This window comes from Oncorhynchus gorbuscha, linkage group LG01, assembly GCF_021184085.1.
Source record: "Oncorhynchus gorbuscha isolate QuinsamMale2020 ecotype Even-year linkage group LG01, OgorEven_v1.0, whole genome shotgun sequence".
NCBI classification, from domain to species: domain Eukaryota; kingdom Metazoa; phylum Chordata; class Actinopteri; order Salmoniformes; family Salmonidae; genus Oncorhynchus; species Oncorhynchus gorbuscha.
In genome coordinates this window covers 77,535,413-77,553,365 of record NC_060173.1, presented here as the reverse complement: position 1 = coordinate 77,553,365, position 17,953 = coordinate 77,535,413, and the positions used below count along the sequence as shown (strand labels likewise).

The following is a 17,953-nucleotide window of genomic DNA, read 5'->3' as shown; positions in this document are numbered from 1 at the left end:
TGCAACATGTAGAGTGTTGGTCCCATGTTTCATGAGCTGAAACAAAAAACACCAGAAATGATTCAGGCACACATAAAGTACAGTCACCCAGACAGCTGATGAAACTGTGGGTTTGCACAATCAACATCCTGATTAACTCTATGCGAAGGTGTCACGCCCTGACCATAGTTTGCTTTGTATGTTTCTATGTTTTGTTTGGTCAGGGTGTGATCTGAGTGGGCATTCTATGTTGGATGTCTAGTTTGTCTGTTTCTGTGTTTGGCCTGATATGGTTCTCAATCAGAGGCAGGTGTTAGTCGTTGTCTCTGATTGGGAACCATATTTAGGTAGCCTGTTTTGTCATTGTGGGTTTTGGATGATTGTCTATGTTAGTTGCTTGTGTCAGCACAGTTCTTATATAGCGTCACGGTCGTTTATTTTTTGTATTTATTTTTTTGTTCAGTGTTCATTAAATTCACGATGAACACATACCATGCTGCATTTTGGTCCTCCGATCCTTCCAACTACTCCTCCTCAGACGAGGAGGACGACGATTGTGACAGAAGGAGATTACTTGGTTTTGAGCCCTGGAGGGAATTATTTCATGAAGACATATTTGGTTGCAAATGTAATGTTGCAATATTTTATAAGCTACCAGATCAGATGAGAGCTGGACATAAACCATAAATACAGTTTTTAGTCATGCCTTCTAAAAAAAAAAAGCAGGACATGTTTTGGATAACTTGCTACGTTGACCGACCACTAAGACTTGGAATAGCATTATGAATGTATAGGCAGATGAAATTAGTAAGTTAGAGAATTTGGCTGGGCATTCAACATCCAATAGGATGTCTCAAGGGGAAATCATAACTTTACATGCATCTACAGTGCCTTCAGAAAGTATTCACACTTCTTGATTTTGTCCACATTTTGTCGTGTTACAGCAATTACTACCTCATCTCTGTACCCCACACATACAATTATCTGTAAGGTCCCTCAGTCGAGCAGTGAATTTCCAACACTGATTCATCCCCAAAGGCCAGGGAGGTTTTCCCAATGCCTCACAAAGAAGGGGACCTATTGGTTGATGGGTAAAAAAAAAGAAGCAGACATTGAATATCCCTTTGAGTATGGTGCAGTTATTCATTTACACTTCTGTTGGTGTGTCAATACACCCAGTCACTACAAAGATACAGGCACCCTTCCTAATTCAGTTGCCAGAGAGGATGGAAACTGCTGAGGGATTTCACCATCAGGCCAATGGTGATTTTAAAACAGTTAAAGAGTTCAAACAGTTACAGAGTTTACTGGCTGTGATAAGAGAAAACTGAGGATGGATCAACAACATTGTAGTTACTCCACAATACTAACCTAATTGACAGTGGGGGAAAAAGGGAAGCATGTACAGAATACAAATATTCTAAAACATGCATCATGTTGGCAATAAGGCACTAAAGTAAAACTGCAAAACAAAGAAATGAACTGTATGTCCTCAATACAAAGCGTTATGTTTGTGGCAAATCCGACACAACACAGTTTTTTTTTAGGGTGAAAATAAACAGAATGGAGCTAAGCACAGGCTAAATCCTAGAGGAAAACTGGTTCAGTCTGCTTTCCACCAGACACTGGGAGACAAATTCACCTTTCAGCAGGACAATAACCTAAAACACAAGGCCAAATACACTGGAGTCGCTAACCAAATCAAATCAACAGGCGTAGACCTTACAGTGAAATGCTTACTTAAAAGCCGTTAACCAACAATTCAGTTTTAAGAAAAATAAATGTTAAGTAAAAAACAGATAAGTAAAAAATGATAATATAAATAACAAATCATTAAAGAGCAATATAGTAAAATAACAGTAGTGAGGCTATATACATAGGGTACCGGTACAGAGTCAATGTGCAGGGAGCACAGGCTACTCAAAGTAATTGAGGTAATATGTACATGTAGGTAGAGTTAAAGTGACAATGCATAGATAATAAACAGAGTAGCAGCAGTGTAAAAAGGGGCTAGGGACAACGCAAATAGTCTAGGTAGCCATTTGATTAGCTGTTCAGGAGTCTTATGGCTTGGGGGTAGAAGCTGTTAAGAAGCCGTTTGGACCTAGACTTGGCACTCCGGTACCACTGGCCGTGCGGTAGCAGAGAGAACAATCTATGACTAGGGTGGCTGAAGTCTTTGACAATTTTTAGGGCCTTCCTCTGACAGTGCCTGGTATAGACGCCCTGGATGGCAGGAAGCTTGGTCCCAGTGAAGTACTGGACCGTACGTAACACCGTCTGTAGTGCCTTGCGGTTGGAGGCCTAGCAGTTGCCATACCAGGCAGTGATGCAACCCATCAAGATGCTCTCGATGCTGCAACTGTAGTACTTTTTGAGGATCTGAGGACCCATGTCAAATCTTTTCAGTCTTCTGAGGGGGAATAGGCTTTGTCCTGCCCTCTTCATGACTGTCTTGGTGTGTTTGGACCATGATAGTTTGTTGGTGATGTGGGTGTAATGGATGTGAAACACTAGCTTAGTTAACGTGCACGCTAAATAGTGTTTCAATCGGTGACGTCACTTGCTCTGAGACCTTGAAGTAGTAGTTCCCCTTGCTCTGCAAGGGCCACGGCTTTTGTGGAGCGATGCGTAACGATGCTTCGTGGGTGACTGTTGTTGATGTGTGCAGAGGTTGATGTGTCCTTGGTTCGCGCCCGGGTATGGGCGAGGGGACGGTCTAAAGTTATACTGTTACATGGGCACCAAGGTACTTGAAGCTCTCAACCTGCTCCATTACAGCCCCGTCGATGAGAATGGGGGCGTGCTCGGTCCTCCTTTTCCTGTAGTCCACAATCATCCCATTTGTCTTGATCACGTTGAGGGAGAGGTTGTTATCCTGGCACCACATGGCCAGGACTCCTCCTTGAAGGCTGTTTTATCGTTGTTGGTGATCAGGCCTACCCCCGTTGTGTTGTCGGCAAACTTAATGATGGTGTTGGAGTTGTGCCTGGCCATGCAGTCATGAGTGAACATGGAATGCAGGAGGGGACTGAGCAAGATTACTTTTCATGTTCCTGAGTGGCCTAGTTACAGTCTTGACTTAAATTGGCTTGGATTTTTTTTGCAAATGGCTGTCTAGCAATGATCAACAACTAACTTTACAGAGCTTGTAGAATAAAAAATAAAATGTGCAAAACTCTTAGAGACTCACAATTGTAATTGCTGCCAGAGGTGATTCTAACATGTATTGACCCAGGGGGTTGAATATTTAATCAATATATATTAGTGTTTTTTTATTATTATCTTTTTTTTTTTTTACAAATGTTATATTTTTTTATTTTACATTGACAGAGCATTTTGTGTAGATTGTTGATTAAAAAAATGACACACTTTTAATCCCACTTTGTAACACAACAAAATGGGGGAAATGTAAAGGTTGTGAATTTAGAATTCTGAAGAACAGTAAATGCCACCTTAAGAACCCCACACTTAACTCAAATGTTCTTTATTGGTCAAGAGTTCTAAAAGGAACCTTAAGAGCTGATGTAGAACCATTTAACCTCTATGGGATGGGAGTCCCTAAACCGGGACGGTTGTTGCTAACGTGTGCTAATGTGACTAGAATGACGTTGTATACAACAGCCAACTTTCAGGGACATGGACATTCCTTATATGGGCAGAAAGCTTAAATTCTTGATGTGTGAAAGTTAGTGTATAAGCTAATGACCCATCATGTATGACATTCCCGGGAGTGTTCTCTATAGTTATGTATTTTAAAATGTATCAATTGCACATTTGGGCAAACTCATGGCAGACTTGATACAAAATATTGTGCAGTAATATAATTCTTCACTGGATCAGTCTGAAACTTTGCACACACACTGCTGCCATCTGGTGGCCAAAATCTAAATTACACCTAGACTCCTATCTGAAAGTTTGGCTTTTCTCTTGCATCTCAAAGATGATGAAAATAACATGTTTATTTGTTTGTTTTAACTTTTACTAGATCTAATCTGATATATTCTCCTACATTAATTTCACATTTCCACAAACTTCAACGTGTTTCCTTTCAAATGGTATCAAGAATATGCATATCATTGCTTCAGGTCCTGAGCTACAAGCAGTTACATTTGGGTATGTTATTTTTGGTGAAAATGGGGAAAAAAATGATATGATATTCTAGACTGAAGAACCTTTTTTCTTCAGTGCACCATAAAGCAGGCTTTAATGTTTTCCTGTGCCAACATTGGATGGTGGTGTCATATTAAACGCTATCATAAACTTCAAACCAAATTTGTGTTGGTGATAACACAGACAGAACAGCTTTAATTTCAGAAGTCAAACAGTTTTTCTTGCAGTTAATTTTGTGTTTCTGCTTTGTTTCTCTACCACATTTGATTTTCTTTCTGAGTAAAAAGCAAAACAAGTCTGACCTACATTTCCTCACCTGACTTGATCACACAGTGGAGGATGTATAGTATACATTTCTTTCATAATGTAACAATTGATACCAGCACATGACCAAACCTCTAAAGCTGCCCAAAAGACTTAGCCTATAAATTTGAATACTAATGTTTAAAAGTCAATTTCACTCAACTGGTTATTGGTGTCGAGTCCATTTTATAGTTTGGATTCATTCCAGTTACACAATTCTGTACAGGCCTGTGGTTACATTTCTGTAATTTAGCAGACGCTCTTACCCAGAGCGACATACATGAGTGCATACATTTTCATACTGGTCCTCCGTGGGAGTTGAACCCACAACTCTGACAACTCTCACGTTGCAAGCCACAACTCTGACAACTCTCACGTTGCGAGCCACAACTCTGGCCAGACACACAGGACCAAGTAAGTTCACGTCTCAAGAACGACGTCAGTAGTAGCCTATACTGATGTTGTACTTTACACAAGCCTGTCCAGAAATGGTCTAGGCCTATCTGGAACACACCCATCGCTGCCACCGTTTTTCATGGGCGGACTTCACCGACTCAGATCAGCAAATTTTTGCACACTCTGCCAAGCAAATAGATTTCATGGCAGAGATGCGGACAGCAAATTTATAAATTGATGGAAACACTTGTATTAAAATGAATTCATCGATACAGGAAAGTGGAGACCAGAATGCTCAACAGGTAGACTGCTCACTTGCTACGATACTAATAGCCTAACCTTTATTGATTCTCACAATTACCCCCATTCCACCAAAACACTTTGTTATTTTACCACTCCAGATTGAGAATGCGTTGGGAAAATGTTACTTTGCTTGCTTGTTTGTTGGATATGTAAATAACAAAATCGCAAGATTTGTCATGACCTCATTTTATTTCAGGTTTGCCATGCTCCTTGAACCAGGAAGGACTTCCCTTTGACACTTTGCTCCTGGTTTTGGCAACATTTATTACAGGTACTATAGGTTCTGTATGGTGACGATTGCGATGAACTACTTTGATGATACACGGGATGTATGTCAACAGCTAACATTGAGGTGTTCTCTATATTCCCCGCAGACTACTTTATCATCTTGTTGATAAAAGGAGGGAATCTTTCGGAGACAAAAAGCTACCAGTCACTTGTGCGTAGAACTTTTGGTTTCACCAGATTTTTGCATCTGTCTTTATTGCAGTTCATATTGGTAAGTCTTGATTGGAGATTACATTTTAAAATAAATCAGAAATACTTATAATCGAGGTTTTAAGAGATTGAGCAGTCTTAAATCTCAGGTACAGAATGGTTGGACAGGTACAGTATGGGAGGACTTGGATTGTAACATAACTACAGTTGAAGTCGGAAGTTTACATACACCTTAGCCAACTACATTTAAACTCAGTTTTTCACTATTCCTGACATTTAATCGTAGTAAAAATCCCCTGTCTTAGGTCAGTTAGGATCACCACTTTATTTTAAGAATGTGAAATGTCAGAATAATAGTAGAGAGAATGATTTAGATCAGCTTTTATTTCTTTCATCACATTCCCAGTGGGTCAGAGGTTTACATACACTCAATTAGTATTTAGTAGCATTGCCTATAAATTGTTTAAATTGGGTCAAATGTTTTGGGTAGCCTTCCACAAGCTTCCCACAATAAATTGGGTGAATCTTGGCCCATTCCTCCTGACAGAGCTGGTGTAACTGAATGAGGTTTGTAGGCTTCCTTGCTCACACACACTTTTTCAGTTCTGCCCACAAATTTCTATAGGATTGAAGTCAGGGCTTTGTGATGGTCACTCCAATACCTTAACTTTGTTGTCCTTAAGCCATTTTGCCACAACTTTGGAAGTATGTTTGGGGTCATTGTCCATTTGGAAGAATCATTTGCAACCAAGCTTTAACTTCCTGACCTATGTAATTAATCTTCTCCTTTCCCCCTTCTGATGACCAAATCAAATCAAATCAAATTTATTTATATAGCCCTTCATACATCAGCTGATATCTCAAAGTGCTGTACAGAAACCCAGCCTAAAACCCCAAACAGCAAACAATGCAGGTGTAAAAGCACGGTGGCTAGGAAAAACTCCCTAGAAAGGCCAAAACCTAGGAAGAAACCTAGAGAGGAACCGGGCTTGTGGGGTGGCCAGTCCTCTTCTGGCTGTGCCGGGTAGAGATTATAACAGAAAATTTGACCAAGATGTTCAAATGTTCATAAATGAAGCATGGTTTGCAACCAGAACAGTTTAACTTCCTGTGCCGGGTGGAGATTATAACAGAACGTGGCCAAGATGTTCAAATGTTCATAAATGACCAGCATGGTTGAATAATAGTAAGGCAGAACAGTTGAAACTGGAGCAGACAGGTAGTCCTGGGACATGGTCTATGTCTTGAAAACAAACTGACCCTAGCCCCGACACATAAACTACTGCAGCATAAATACTGGAGGCTGAGACAGGAGGGGTCAGGAGACACTGTGGCCCCATCCGAGGACACCCCCGGACAGTTGCTTCAAGACGGAGCTATATCCCTGGACATAATGTTCCTCATCAAGGCATGATGGCATGCTCTATTTTGTGAAGTGCACCAGTCCCTCCTGCAGCAAAGCACCCCCACAACATGATGCTGCCACCCCTGTGCTTCACGTTTGGGATGGTGTTCTTCGGCTTGCAAGCCTCCCCCTTTTTCATCCCAACATAACGATGTCCATTATGTCCATTATGGCCAAACAGTTCTCACTGCCCGCTGTTGGCTGGGCTCCTGCTTCCCAGCTCCACTGGCTTCCAGTTGAAGCTCTCCGCATCATTTTTGTTTCATCAGACCAGAGGACATTTCACCAAAAAGTACAATCTTCATCCCCATGTGCAGTTGCAAACCGTAGTCTGTCTTTTTTATGGAAGTTTTGGAGCAGTGGCTTCTTCCTTGCTGAGCGGCCATTCAGGTTATGTCGATATTGGAATCGTTTTACTATGGATGTAGATCATTTTGTACCTGTTTCCTCCAGCATCTTCACAAGGTCTTTTGCTGTTGTTCTGGGTTTGATTTGCACTTTCACACCAAAGTACGTTCATCTCTAGGAGACAGAACGCGTCTCCTTCCTGAGCGGTATGATGGCTGCATGGCCCCATGGTGTTTATATTTGCATACTATTGTTTGTACAGATGAACGTGGTACCTTCAGGTGTTTGGAAATTGCTCCCAAGAATTAACCAGACTTGTGGAGGTCTACAAATCTTTTCTTAGGACTTCTAGGCTGATTTCTTTTGATTTTCCCATGATGTCAGGAAAAGAGGCACTGAGTCTGAAGGTAGGCCTTGAAATACATCCACAGGTACACCTCCAATTGACTCAAATTATGTCAATTAGCCTATCAGAGGATTCTAAAGCCATGACATAATTTTATGGAATTTTCCAAGCTGTTTATAGGCACAGTCAACTTAGTGTATGTAAACTTCTGACCACTGAAATTGTGATACAGTGCATTTTAAGTGAAGTAATCTGTATGTAAACAATTGTTGGAAAAATTACTTGTGTCATGCACAAAGTAGATGTCCTACCCAACTTGCCAAAACTATAGTTAGTTAACAAGAAATTTGTGGAGTGGTTGAAAAACGAGTTTTAATAACTCCAACCTAAATGTATGTACTTTTCTGACTTCAACTTTATGTTTCTTCCCCAGCTATGATCAGCTACAACATCATAGCTGGTGACACATTGACCAAAGTATTTCACAGACTACCTGGAGGTATAATATGGCATATTTTACTTTAATGTAATATATCTGAACAATATCAAGCCACAACTTAGCGATGTGCATTGATATGCTAATGGAGTGACAGTCAAAAAATAGGTCAAAGTTTTGCTAAATTACGCACAAAACACAAAGACCACATTTGTTATTGTATGTTGCTTATTCTTATTTTTCATAAATGCTATTTGCAGTTGGGCCGGGCCACGCACTTGCAGTGAGACATTTTGTCATCTCAGTATCCACCATTCTGTTCACGCTTCCTCTGTCTCTTCTCCTGAATACATCGAAGCTGGGAAATGTAAGACTTAATCACATATTGTTACATTGATTTAAGGAGTCAATGACTCATTCTTCCATTTCCGAGCTAAAGCACCTGTCTATGTGATTCCTGGTGTCCTTACTGTCCATGGTGTTGACTGTTTTGATCCTTATCACTGTTATCATCAGAACAGCTACCCTAGGACCATAGATTTATATAATAACACTGTCAAAAAAATATATAATAACACACCAGTGGAGGCTCCTCAAAGGAGGAAGGGGAGGGCCATCCTCAGTGAATTTCATAAAAATGTAAATAGTGAAACATTTAAAAAGTTATCCTTTTTAGATGAAACCATACTAAATATATCGACTTTAACCAAAAATGTGATTAAAACACACTGTTTTGCAATGAAGGTCGACAGTAACGTCAGCAGCACTCTGTAAGGTAGCACCATGGTGTAGCCAGAGGACAGCTAGCTTCTGTCCTTCTCTGGATACATTGACTTCAATACAAAACCCAGGAGGCTCATGGTTCTCACCCCCTTCCATAGACTTACACAGTAATAATGACAACTTCCGGAGGATGTCTTCCAACCTATCAGAACTCTTGCAGCATGAACTGACATGTTGTCCACCCAGTCAAAGGATCAGTGAATGAATCTAGTACTGAAAGCATAAGCTACAAATAGCTAGAACTGCAGAGCGTAAAAATGTTGAATAGCTGACTCAAAGTGAGAGAAAGACAGTAGTTGAACAATTTTAAACAAATTAATTTGTTCAAAAATGAAGGAGATGTGAGAGAGAGAGAGAGAGATTTGTGACCTGTTGCCACGAGAAAAGGGCAACCAGTGAAGAACAAACACCATTGTAAATACAACCCATATTTATGCTTATTCATTTTATCTTGTGTCATTTAACTATTTGTACATTGTATATATATATATATATATAATATGACATTTGTAATGTCTTTACTGTTTTTAAACTTCTGTATGTGTAATGTTTACTGTTAATTTTTGTTGTTTTTCACTTTATATATTCACTTTGTATGTTGTCTACCTCACTTGCTTTGGCAATGTTAACACATGTTTCCCATGCCAATAAAGCCCTTGAATTGAAATTGAATTGAATTGAGAGAGATAGTGAGAGAGTGAGAGAGAGAGAGAGAGAGAGAGAGAGAGAGAGAGAGAGAGAGAGAGAGAGAGAGAAAGAGAGAGAGAGAGAGAGAGAGAGAGAGAGAGAGAGAGAGAGAGAGAGATATATTTGGTTGTATTTTATTTTTACTTTCACTTTTACTTAGCTAGCTAGTTTAGACTACTCAAACACCCTGCTCAAACAACGAGGGATGCCATATTAGCTAGCTGTCTATGACGATCCAACACTGTAAGTCCTCCATGTCAAGGTAAGCTTTTGGTTTTATAAATGTATTGCCGCCGGGGGCCGCCGGTGTAACTGCTAAACTGCTAAACTGCTTTCTGACTGTACACTGTACTGCATGATTGTAGCGGGTTTACTAATGCGTTAGTTCTAGTAGCTATGTTGACTATGACGTGGCAATGATGTAGGCTGTGTGTAGCGGTTAGCGGTCATGATATGGAGGTTTGGCTTGGAAAGGTTTTTTCACCTGGCCACAGACAGCTGATGTGTTGTGCATTGAAGTCCACAAGTGAAGGGAAAAGGGGAGAGGAGGAGAGCACGTAGCCATAGATAGCTGCGAGAAGGAATTATATACTGTATACAACGAGCAAAGTGAGCATGCTGCTTTTATGTGGCTGTAATGAAAGTGAACTGTGTTCGCGTGTGATCAGGTGTGTAATAATTCTGCTGATTTCGTTGAAAAATGTTTCTTCAACGGAAGCAAACGGAACAAAATGGGGAAAAACATACCTGAATTTGCCCAATAGAAGCTCTCATTTGCAGCTGTTAGACTAATGATTACACCCTAGACCAGCTAGATGCAGGCAAGAGTATGCAAGGCGATATTAAATGTGTCACTGTTTTTATTTATTTATTTTATTTCATATTTATTTAACCAGGTAGGCAAGTTGAGAACAAGTTCTCATTTACAATTGCGACCTGGCCAAGATAAAGCAAAGCAGTTCGACACATACAACAAACATAGTTATTAATACAGTAGAAAAATAAGTCTATATACAATGCGAGCAAATGAGGTGAGATAAGGGAGGTAAAGGCAAAAAAAGGCCATGGTGGCGAAGTAAATACAATATAGCAAGTAAAACACTGGAATGGTAGATTTGCAGTGGAAGAATGTGCGAAGTAGAAATAGAAATAATGTGGTGCAAAATAATTAAATAAATAAATACACTAGGGGAAGAGGTAGTTGTTTGGGCTAAATTATAGATGGGCTATGTACAGGTGCAGTAACCTGTGAGCTGCTCTGACAGTTGGTGCTTAAAGCTTGTGAGGGAGACAAGTGTTTCCAGTTTCAGAGATTTTTGTAGTTCGTTCCAGTCATTGGCAGCAGAGAACTGGAAGGAGAGGCGGCCAAAGTAAGAATTGGTTTTGGGGGTGACCAGAGAGATATACCTGCTGGAGCTCGTGCTACAGGTGGGTGCTGCTATGGTGACCAGCGAGCTGAGATAAGGGGGGACTTTACCTAGCAGGGTCTTGTAGATGACCTGGAGCCAGTGGGTTTGGCGACGAGTATGAAGCGAGGACCAGCCAACGAGAGCGTACAGGTCGCTGTGATGGGTAGTATATGGGGCTTTGGTGACAAAACGAATGGCACTGTGATAGACTGCATCCAATTGATTGAGTAGGGTATTAGAGGCTATTTTGTAAATGACATAGCAGAAGTCGAGGATCGGTAGGATGGTCAGTTTTACAAGGGTATGTTTGGCGGCATGAGTGAAGTCTGTCTTTCTGTCACCTTGATTACTCAAATTCCTCGCGACCTGTGCAGCTACGTTGAAACGTTCATTCATAGGCTAGGTGGTAGTAACCTCATGATGGGTACAGGGAAAATTGGAGTATCATGTAGTAGCCTAAATGTATCGATATTACATTGGGTTGGGTGAATGGAATAGGAATTACAGTCACCCAAGATTTAATAGAAATAAGGCCAAAATGTTAATCCAATTACTCTGTGTCCATAGTCCCCCGACACTGAATGCATGAGAATTTACACGATGGAATGCAATTTAGGCTGTTGGTGTTCTTTTGAGTTCAATTCTAATATAGCCTATGAGTGTACAGCTTCATATTGTATGATAATGCCAATCAAGTTTCAAAATAGCAGAAATCCACACAAAACAACGACACAAAAATGTAGCTTTGGACTATTGGTAGATTGTAATACTTTGCTATATACTTTTGTCTTGCATCCTATATCAGCCATCACAACAGCTTTATGATCTATGGCTCTCTGGAAGAACCAAGTCTTGGTCTCGTGTCACTCACGTCTGTTGGTTCTTCTCTGATTGTCAGTGCTCTGTTTGCTGCGACTGGCTATGCTACCTTCACTGGGTACACGCAAGGTAAAACACTCTCATGGTATGTCTCTAATCACTCTCCACTAAGTGTTCTTTTTCTAACCTCTTATCTCTTTTTTCTTTGAAAACTACTGCAGGAACGATGACCTGGCTATGTTTGTTTACTTCTGTCTTGGCATCAGTATAATAACAACTTGTCCTCTGGAGTGTTTTGTGACTCGAGCGGTATGGTGCATTCTGAAAGTATTCATACCCCCTCATCAATCTACACACAATAACCCATAATGAAAAAGCGAAGACAGGTTTTTAGAAATTGAGCAAAAAAATTATAATACAAAAAAATACATATTTACATAAATATTCAGGCCCTTTGCTATGAGACTTGAAATTGAGCTCAGGTGCATCGTTTCCAATGATCATCCATGAGATGTTATTGTAACTTGAGTCCCCTGTGGTAAATTCATTTGATTGGACATGATTTGGAAAGGCACAGACCAGTCAATATAAGATCCCACAGTTGACAGTGCATGTCAGAGCAAAAACCAATCCGTGAGGTCAAAGGAATTGCCCGTAAAGCTCCAAGACAGGATTGTGTCGAGGTACAGATCTGCAGCAATGAAGGTCTCCAAGAACACTGTGGCCACCATCATTCTTAAATGGAAGAAGTTTGGAACCACCAAGACTCTTCCTAGAGCTGGCCGCCTGTCCATACTGAGCAATTGGGGGAAAAGGGCCCTGGTTAGGGAGGTGCCCAAGTACCCAATGGTCACTCTGACAGAGCTCCAAAGTTCATCTGTGGAGATGGGATAACCTTCCAGAAGGACAACCATCTCTGTAGCACTCCACCAATCAGGCCTTTATTGTAGAGATGCAAGACACAAAAAATATTGCAACATTACATTTGCAACCAAATATGTCTTCATGAAATAATTCCCTCCAGGGCTCAAAACCAAGTCATCTCCTTCGCATAGAGTTAATCAAGCTGTTGATTGTGCAAACCCACAGTTTCATCAGCTGTCTGGGTGGCTTACTCAAACGATCCCGAAGGAGAAAAAGCTGGATGTCGAGGTTCACAGCTGGCAACAGCTCTAGTGGACATTCCTGCAGTCAGCATACCAATTGAACTTTCCCTCAAAACCTGAGAGATCTGTGGCATTGTGTTGTGTGACAAAAGTGCACATTTTAGAATGGCCTTTAATTGTCCCCAGCACAAGGTGCATCTGTGTAATGATCATGCTTTTTAATCAGCTTCTTGATATGCCACACCTGTCAGGTGGATGGATTATCTAGGCAAAGGAGAAATGCTCACTAACAGGGTTGTAAATGTATTTGTGCACAGAATTTGAGAGAAATCAGCTTTATGTGTGCATGGACAATTTCTGGTGTTTTTTGTTTCAGCTCATGAAACATGGGACCAAGACTATACATGTTGCATTTATCTTTTTGTTCTCTATAGTTTCAAAATGCTGACCCCCTCCACTCAGATTCAAGGTAGCTGATGTGCGGTTCGCAACAAGCATGGTCCTCCACTCTCTGGTCTTGTGACCATTTGATCTGAATGAACTGTGCCTCGAGCAGGCTATGTCGACAGAATCAAGCCTATAGACATTAATGTACATTTCCTTCATTATAATTGTCAAAAATGATTGGCATTTAGTACATATTGATGTAATTAAAAGTCTCATTAAAGTTTGGCTACATTTTCTGGCGCATCCCTCATGTCAGCATCGGTTTGGACTTGAGGTTGTAACCAATATGCATATCACCTACACTTTGACATGTAGGCATTTCTATTTATTATTTTAAAAATAGATTTGAATATTTTTCCAATGTTGGCCTCTCTGATCTAATTCTGATTGGAGTAATTGTTTGATATAGTGATGATTATTATTTTTATTTTTTACTTGTCCGTTTGGACAAGTTAAATCTATATTATGCTAGTCCCCAAATTAGCTAGCTAGTTACAAGTGTCTTTGGTTATATCAACATAGTAATGTTAGCTGTCTACTAGCTAGTCAATATTGCTACTGTGGTGTACAGCAAACTCTCACACCTGGTGTAGCTAGCAGTCTAGCATGGTAGATAGGGAACTTAGATACAGAGCATTCTGAAAATGTTTAGAACCCTTTACTTTTTCCACATTTTGTTATGTTACAGCCTTATTCTAAAATGGGTGGGGGGAAAATTCCCTCATCAATCGACACACAGTACCCCATAATGACAAAGCAAAACCGTTAAAAAAAAATGGTGCCATAAATATATATAACAAAAAATATATCTTATTTGCATAAGTATTCAGACCCTTTGCAATGTGACTCGAAATTGAGCTCAGGTGCATCCTGTTTCCATTGATCATCCTTGAGATGTTTCTACAACTTGATTGGAGTCCAACCTGTGATAAATGCAATTGACAATTACCTTTGACTCCTTCCACATTTTGTTACTTTACAAAAAATGGGTGAAATATTTTTTCCCCCTCATCAATCATTTGCAAAGTGAAAACCGGTTTTTAAAATTTGTGCAAATTTTTTATATATATATATATATATATATATATATATATATATATATATATATATATATATATATATAAAAAAAAATACCTTATTTACATAAGTATTCAGACCCATAAGTTTTCAGACCCTTTGCAATGAGCCTTGAAACTGAGCTCAGGTGCATCCTGTTTCCATTGATCATCTTTGAGATGTTTCTACAGCTTGATTGGACTCCAACCAAGCTGTAGAAACATCTCAAAGATGTGATAAATTCAATTGATTGGACATGATTTGGAAAGGCACACACCTGTCTATATAAGGTCCCACAGTTGACAGTGCATGTCAGAACAAAAACCAAGCCATGAGGTTGAAGGAATTGTCCGTAGAGCTCTGAGACAGGATTGTGTTGATGCATAGATCTGGGGAAGTTACCAAAACATTTTTGCAGCATTGAAGGTCCACAAGAACACAGTGTTCTCCATCATTCTTAAATGAAAGAAGTTTGGAACCACCAAGACTCTTCTTAGAGCTGGCCACCCGCCCAAACTGAGCAATCGGGGGAGAAGAGCCTTGGTCAGGGAGGTGACCAAGAACCCGAAGGTCACTTTGACAGAGCTTCAGAGTTCCTCTAAGGAGATGGGAGAACCTCCCAGAAGGACAACCATCTCTGCAGAACTCCACCAATCAGACCTTTATGGTAGAGAGGCCAGACAGAAGCCACTCCTCAGTAAAAGGCACAAGACAGCCTGCTTGGAGTTTGCCAAAAGGCTCCTAAAGACCTCTCAGACCATGAGAACCAAGATTGAACTATTTGGCCTGAATGCCAGGGAACCTGGCACCATCGCTTCGTTGAAGCATGGTGGTGGCACCATCATGCCGTGGGGATGTTTTTCAGCGGCAGGGACTGGGAGACTAGTTAGGATCGAGGGAAAGATGAACGGAGCAAAGTTATCCTTGATGAAAACCTGTTCAAGAGCGCTCAGGAGCTCAGACTGGGGCGAAGGTTCACCTTCCAACAGGACAACGACCCTAAGCACACAGCCAAGACAACACGGGAATGGCTTGAGGCCCAGCCAGAGCCCGGATTTGAACCCAATCTAACATCCCTGGAGAGACCTAAAAAATAGCTGTGCAGGGATGCTCCACATCCAACCTGACAGAGCTTGAGAGGATCTGCAGAGAAGAATGGAAGAAAGTCCACAAATATAGGTCTGCCAGGCTTGTAGCGTCATACCCAAGAACACTCAAGGCTGTAATCGCTGCCAAAGGTTCTTCAACAAAGTACTGAGTAAATGGTCTGAATACTTATGTAAATGTTATATTTCAATATAATTTCTTTCATATACATTTACACAAAAAAACAACCGTGTTTGCTTTGTCACTATGGGGTTATGTGTGTAAATTGATGAGAAAATCAATTTTAGAATAAGGCTGTAACGTAACAAAATGTTGAAAATGTCAACGGGTCTGAATACTTTGCGAATGCACTGTATGATTTTACTGATAATATGGCACTTCATAACTTCAGGCTCAGTGTTCATTCGTTTGAATGCAAATCACCTACGAACAACAGTTCCTTATTCTCTCTTATGTCTGTCGGTAATATCCAATGTTTTTTTTAATGGGTCTCTCAACAACCGTGCCCATGTGGCTGTCGCCTTGCTTATAGTTGCAGTGTTTACATTGCTATCCTTGGCCTACGACTGTCTGGGTATTGTTCTGGTGTTAAATGTAAGTCAGATGTCCTTTGAATTGTTGTGACTTATTTCCCTACTCTGGTACAACATGTAAGACTGCAGAAAAATGTATTATGAACTCTGCAATGAATGTGTGTGTCACAATTTACTATTTGACTATGATGTTTGTGTGATAATGTGCCAATTCGCAATGCATGTATCAATTTGTATATCAAATTGTGAAACAGTGAAGTTCCACCTTGAATTGTGCATGTATTTACCTACCACATGATGTCGCTATAACATGAATAAAACGATCATAAAAAGGCTCCATTTGAAAACTAGGCTACCTACAGTATTGTCCTCTTGCCTTAATGTCATTATTCACCCATCAATGATTAATATAGATCCAGAGCTGTAGGTGTTTGTCCATTAGTAGTGTCCCCCTAAGAACAATGTCCAATTTCTGACACAATAAAGCTAAGTTTGGTAAAAAATGTGGTATATGGATGATGGTCATGCTTAGGCAAGAACTATAAATGGAAATAAGTAGCTACAGTTTACATTTTTTTGTTTGTTATTTCACGAAATGTGTTTTTTAGAAAAGGGGTGTTTTTCCCAAGTACTGGGGTAACATGAGAAAAAAAATGTATCTAAAAAATAACTCAATGAAGTTACTTGTAGATGGTTTGGGCATGATTTGAAATATGGTAATTTAGGTACCACTGACTTGCATTGGATCACCTTAAATGTTACTGCTTTATTAAAAACGGATTACAATGTGTATCTCTAAACAAGTGGTTATTTATCTTTAGGCTCTCCTAATGGTATATATACCTTTTTCTAAATGACAAAATATTAGATCAACTTAACTCAGGATTGTTTTGTTAGAGTGACAATTTTTTTGTTTGTTGATGAGACAGATACCATTTTTAGTTGAGCAAGAGCATTGGCAGACAGAGAAAGTGTTGGAAAAAAACGCGAATAGTTCACTTCAGATGTTGAAAATACCAATGAAAGTCATACGAATTGGCTCCTTCAATCAAGTTTCACATAGATTTAGTGAACAAAATATTGATGCACTTAAATATTTTGTCTTTCCCGTTCACCCTCTGAGTAGCACACATACACACTCGTTACCAATACTTAAACGTCCTTCTTTAACCTGTCCCCTCCACTTTATCTACACTGATTGAAGTGACATCAGTAAGTATCATAGCTTTTACATGGTCAGTCTTCCTTGGAAAGAGCAGATTATCCGCTGTTCTTAATGTTTTTTTAGCACTCAGTGTACACATTTCCAATGCTGCTTTAAATGAATAAAAAAGCGAAACGTTTGTAGCCTATTCCTTCTGGGATGGAGAGATGAAATCAATCACCGCTGGGAGGAAAACTAGGGCAGTAAGGTATTCGACGCCCCATGAAAGGCTATTTGCACGCTGAGTCGTCGTCGTGCAAAGCATCTACAGTACCCATAGGCCTACGTTTGGACGCCGATTTATTTGTATTTTTTAGTTGTTGTGCATTCGACAGAGAACTTGGCATCCGTAGCATTGTGTCACAACTTTGATATGTTGACTGCTGGCTAAACTGGAAAGACTGGGTTGTGCTGGCGGCGTATTGGAACAGAGCAGTGACTGTTGTTTTGATCCAAGAGTTGGAGGTAAAAGTGGGAGTTCCAGAATTCACAAGAACGCAGAGTAGCCTAATGGATCACTGAACGAATGAAAAGTCTACGGTATATTTTGTACGGTATAAGTAATTTTTTGAATCCCTAATAAAGACTGATGAAAGTTGACAGCTGCTCGGAGGGGCAGGGCCATTCATGGTAAGAGAACGATCTTAATGAAATTGTACTTTAATGTCTGTAACACTTTGTAAGTCTGGCAAAAGTTATCCGGCGAAACTATGACTTCATTGTTAATAGGGGCTC

The 17,953-nt window shown here is 40.1% G+C and overlaps 1 protein-coding gene and 1 pseudogene across 1 annotated transcript in view; both read left to right on the top strand.

Moving 5' to 3' along the window:
• The first annotated feature begins 5,199 nt into the window (after window positions 1–5,199).
• LOC124047046 lies at window positions 5,200–12,941 on the top strand (annotated as a pseudogene).
• Window positions 12,942–17,324: 4,383 nt separating this feature from the next.
• LOC124042698 (cordon-bleu protein-like 1) overlaps window positions 17,325–17,953 on the top strand; it is a 35,443-nt gene continuing 34,814 nt past the window's right edge. The window contains 1 exon segment of the mRNA XM_046360789.1: window positions 17,325–17,848. Coding sequence (XP_046216745.1) covers window positions 17,808–17,848 — 41 coding nt within the window. The 5' untranslated portion in view covers window positions 17,325–17,807.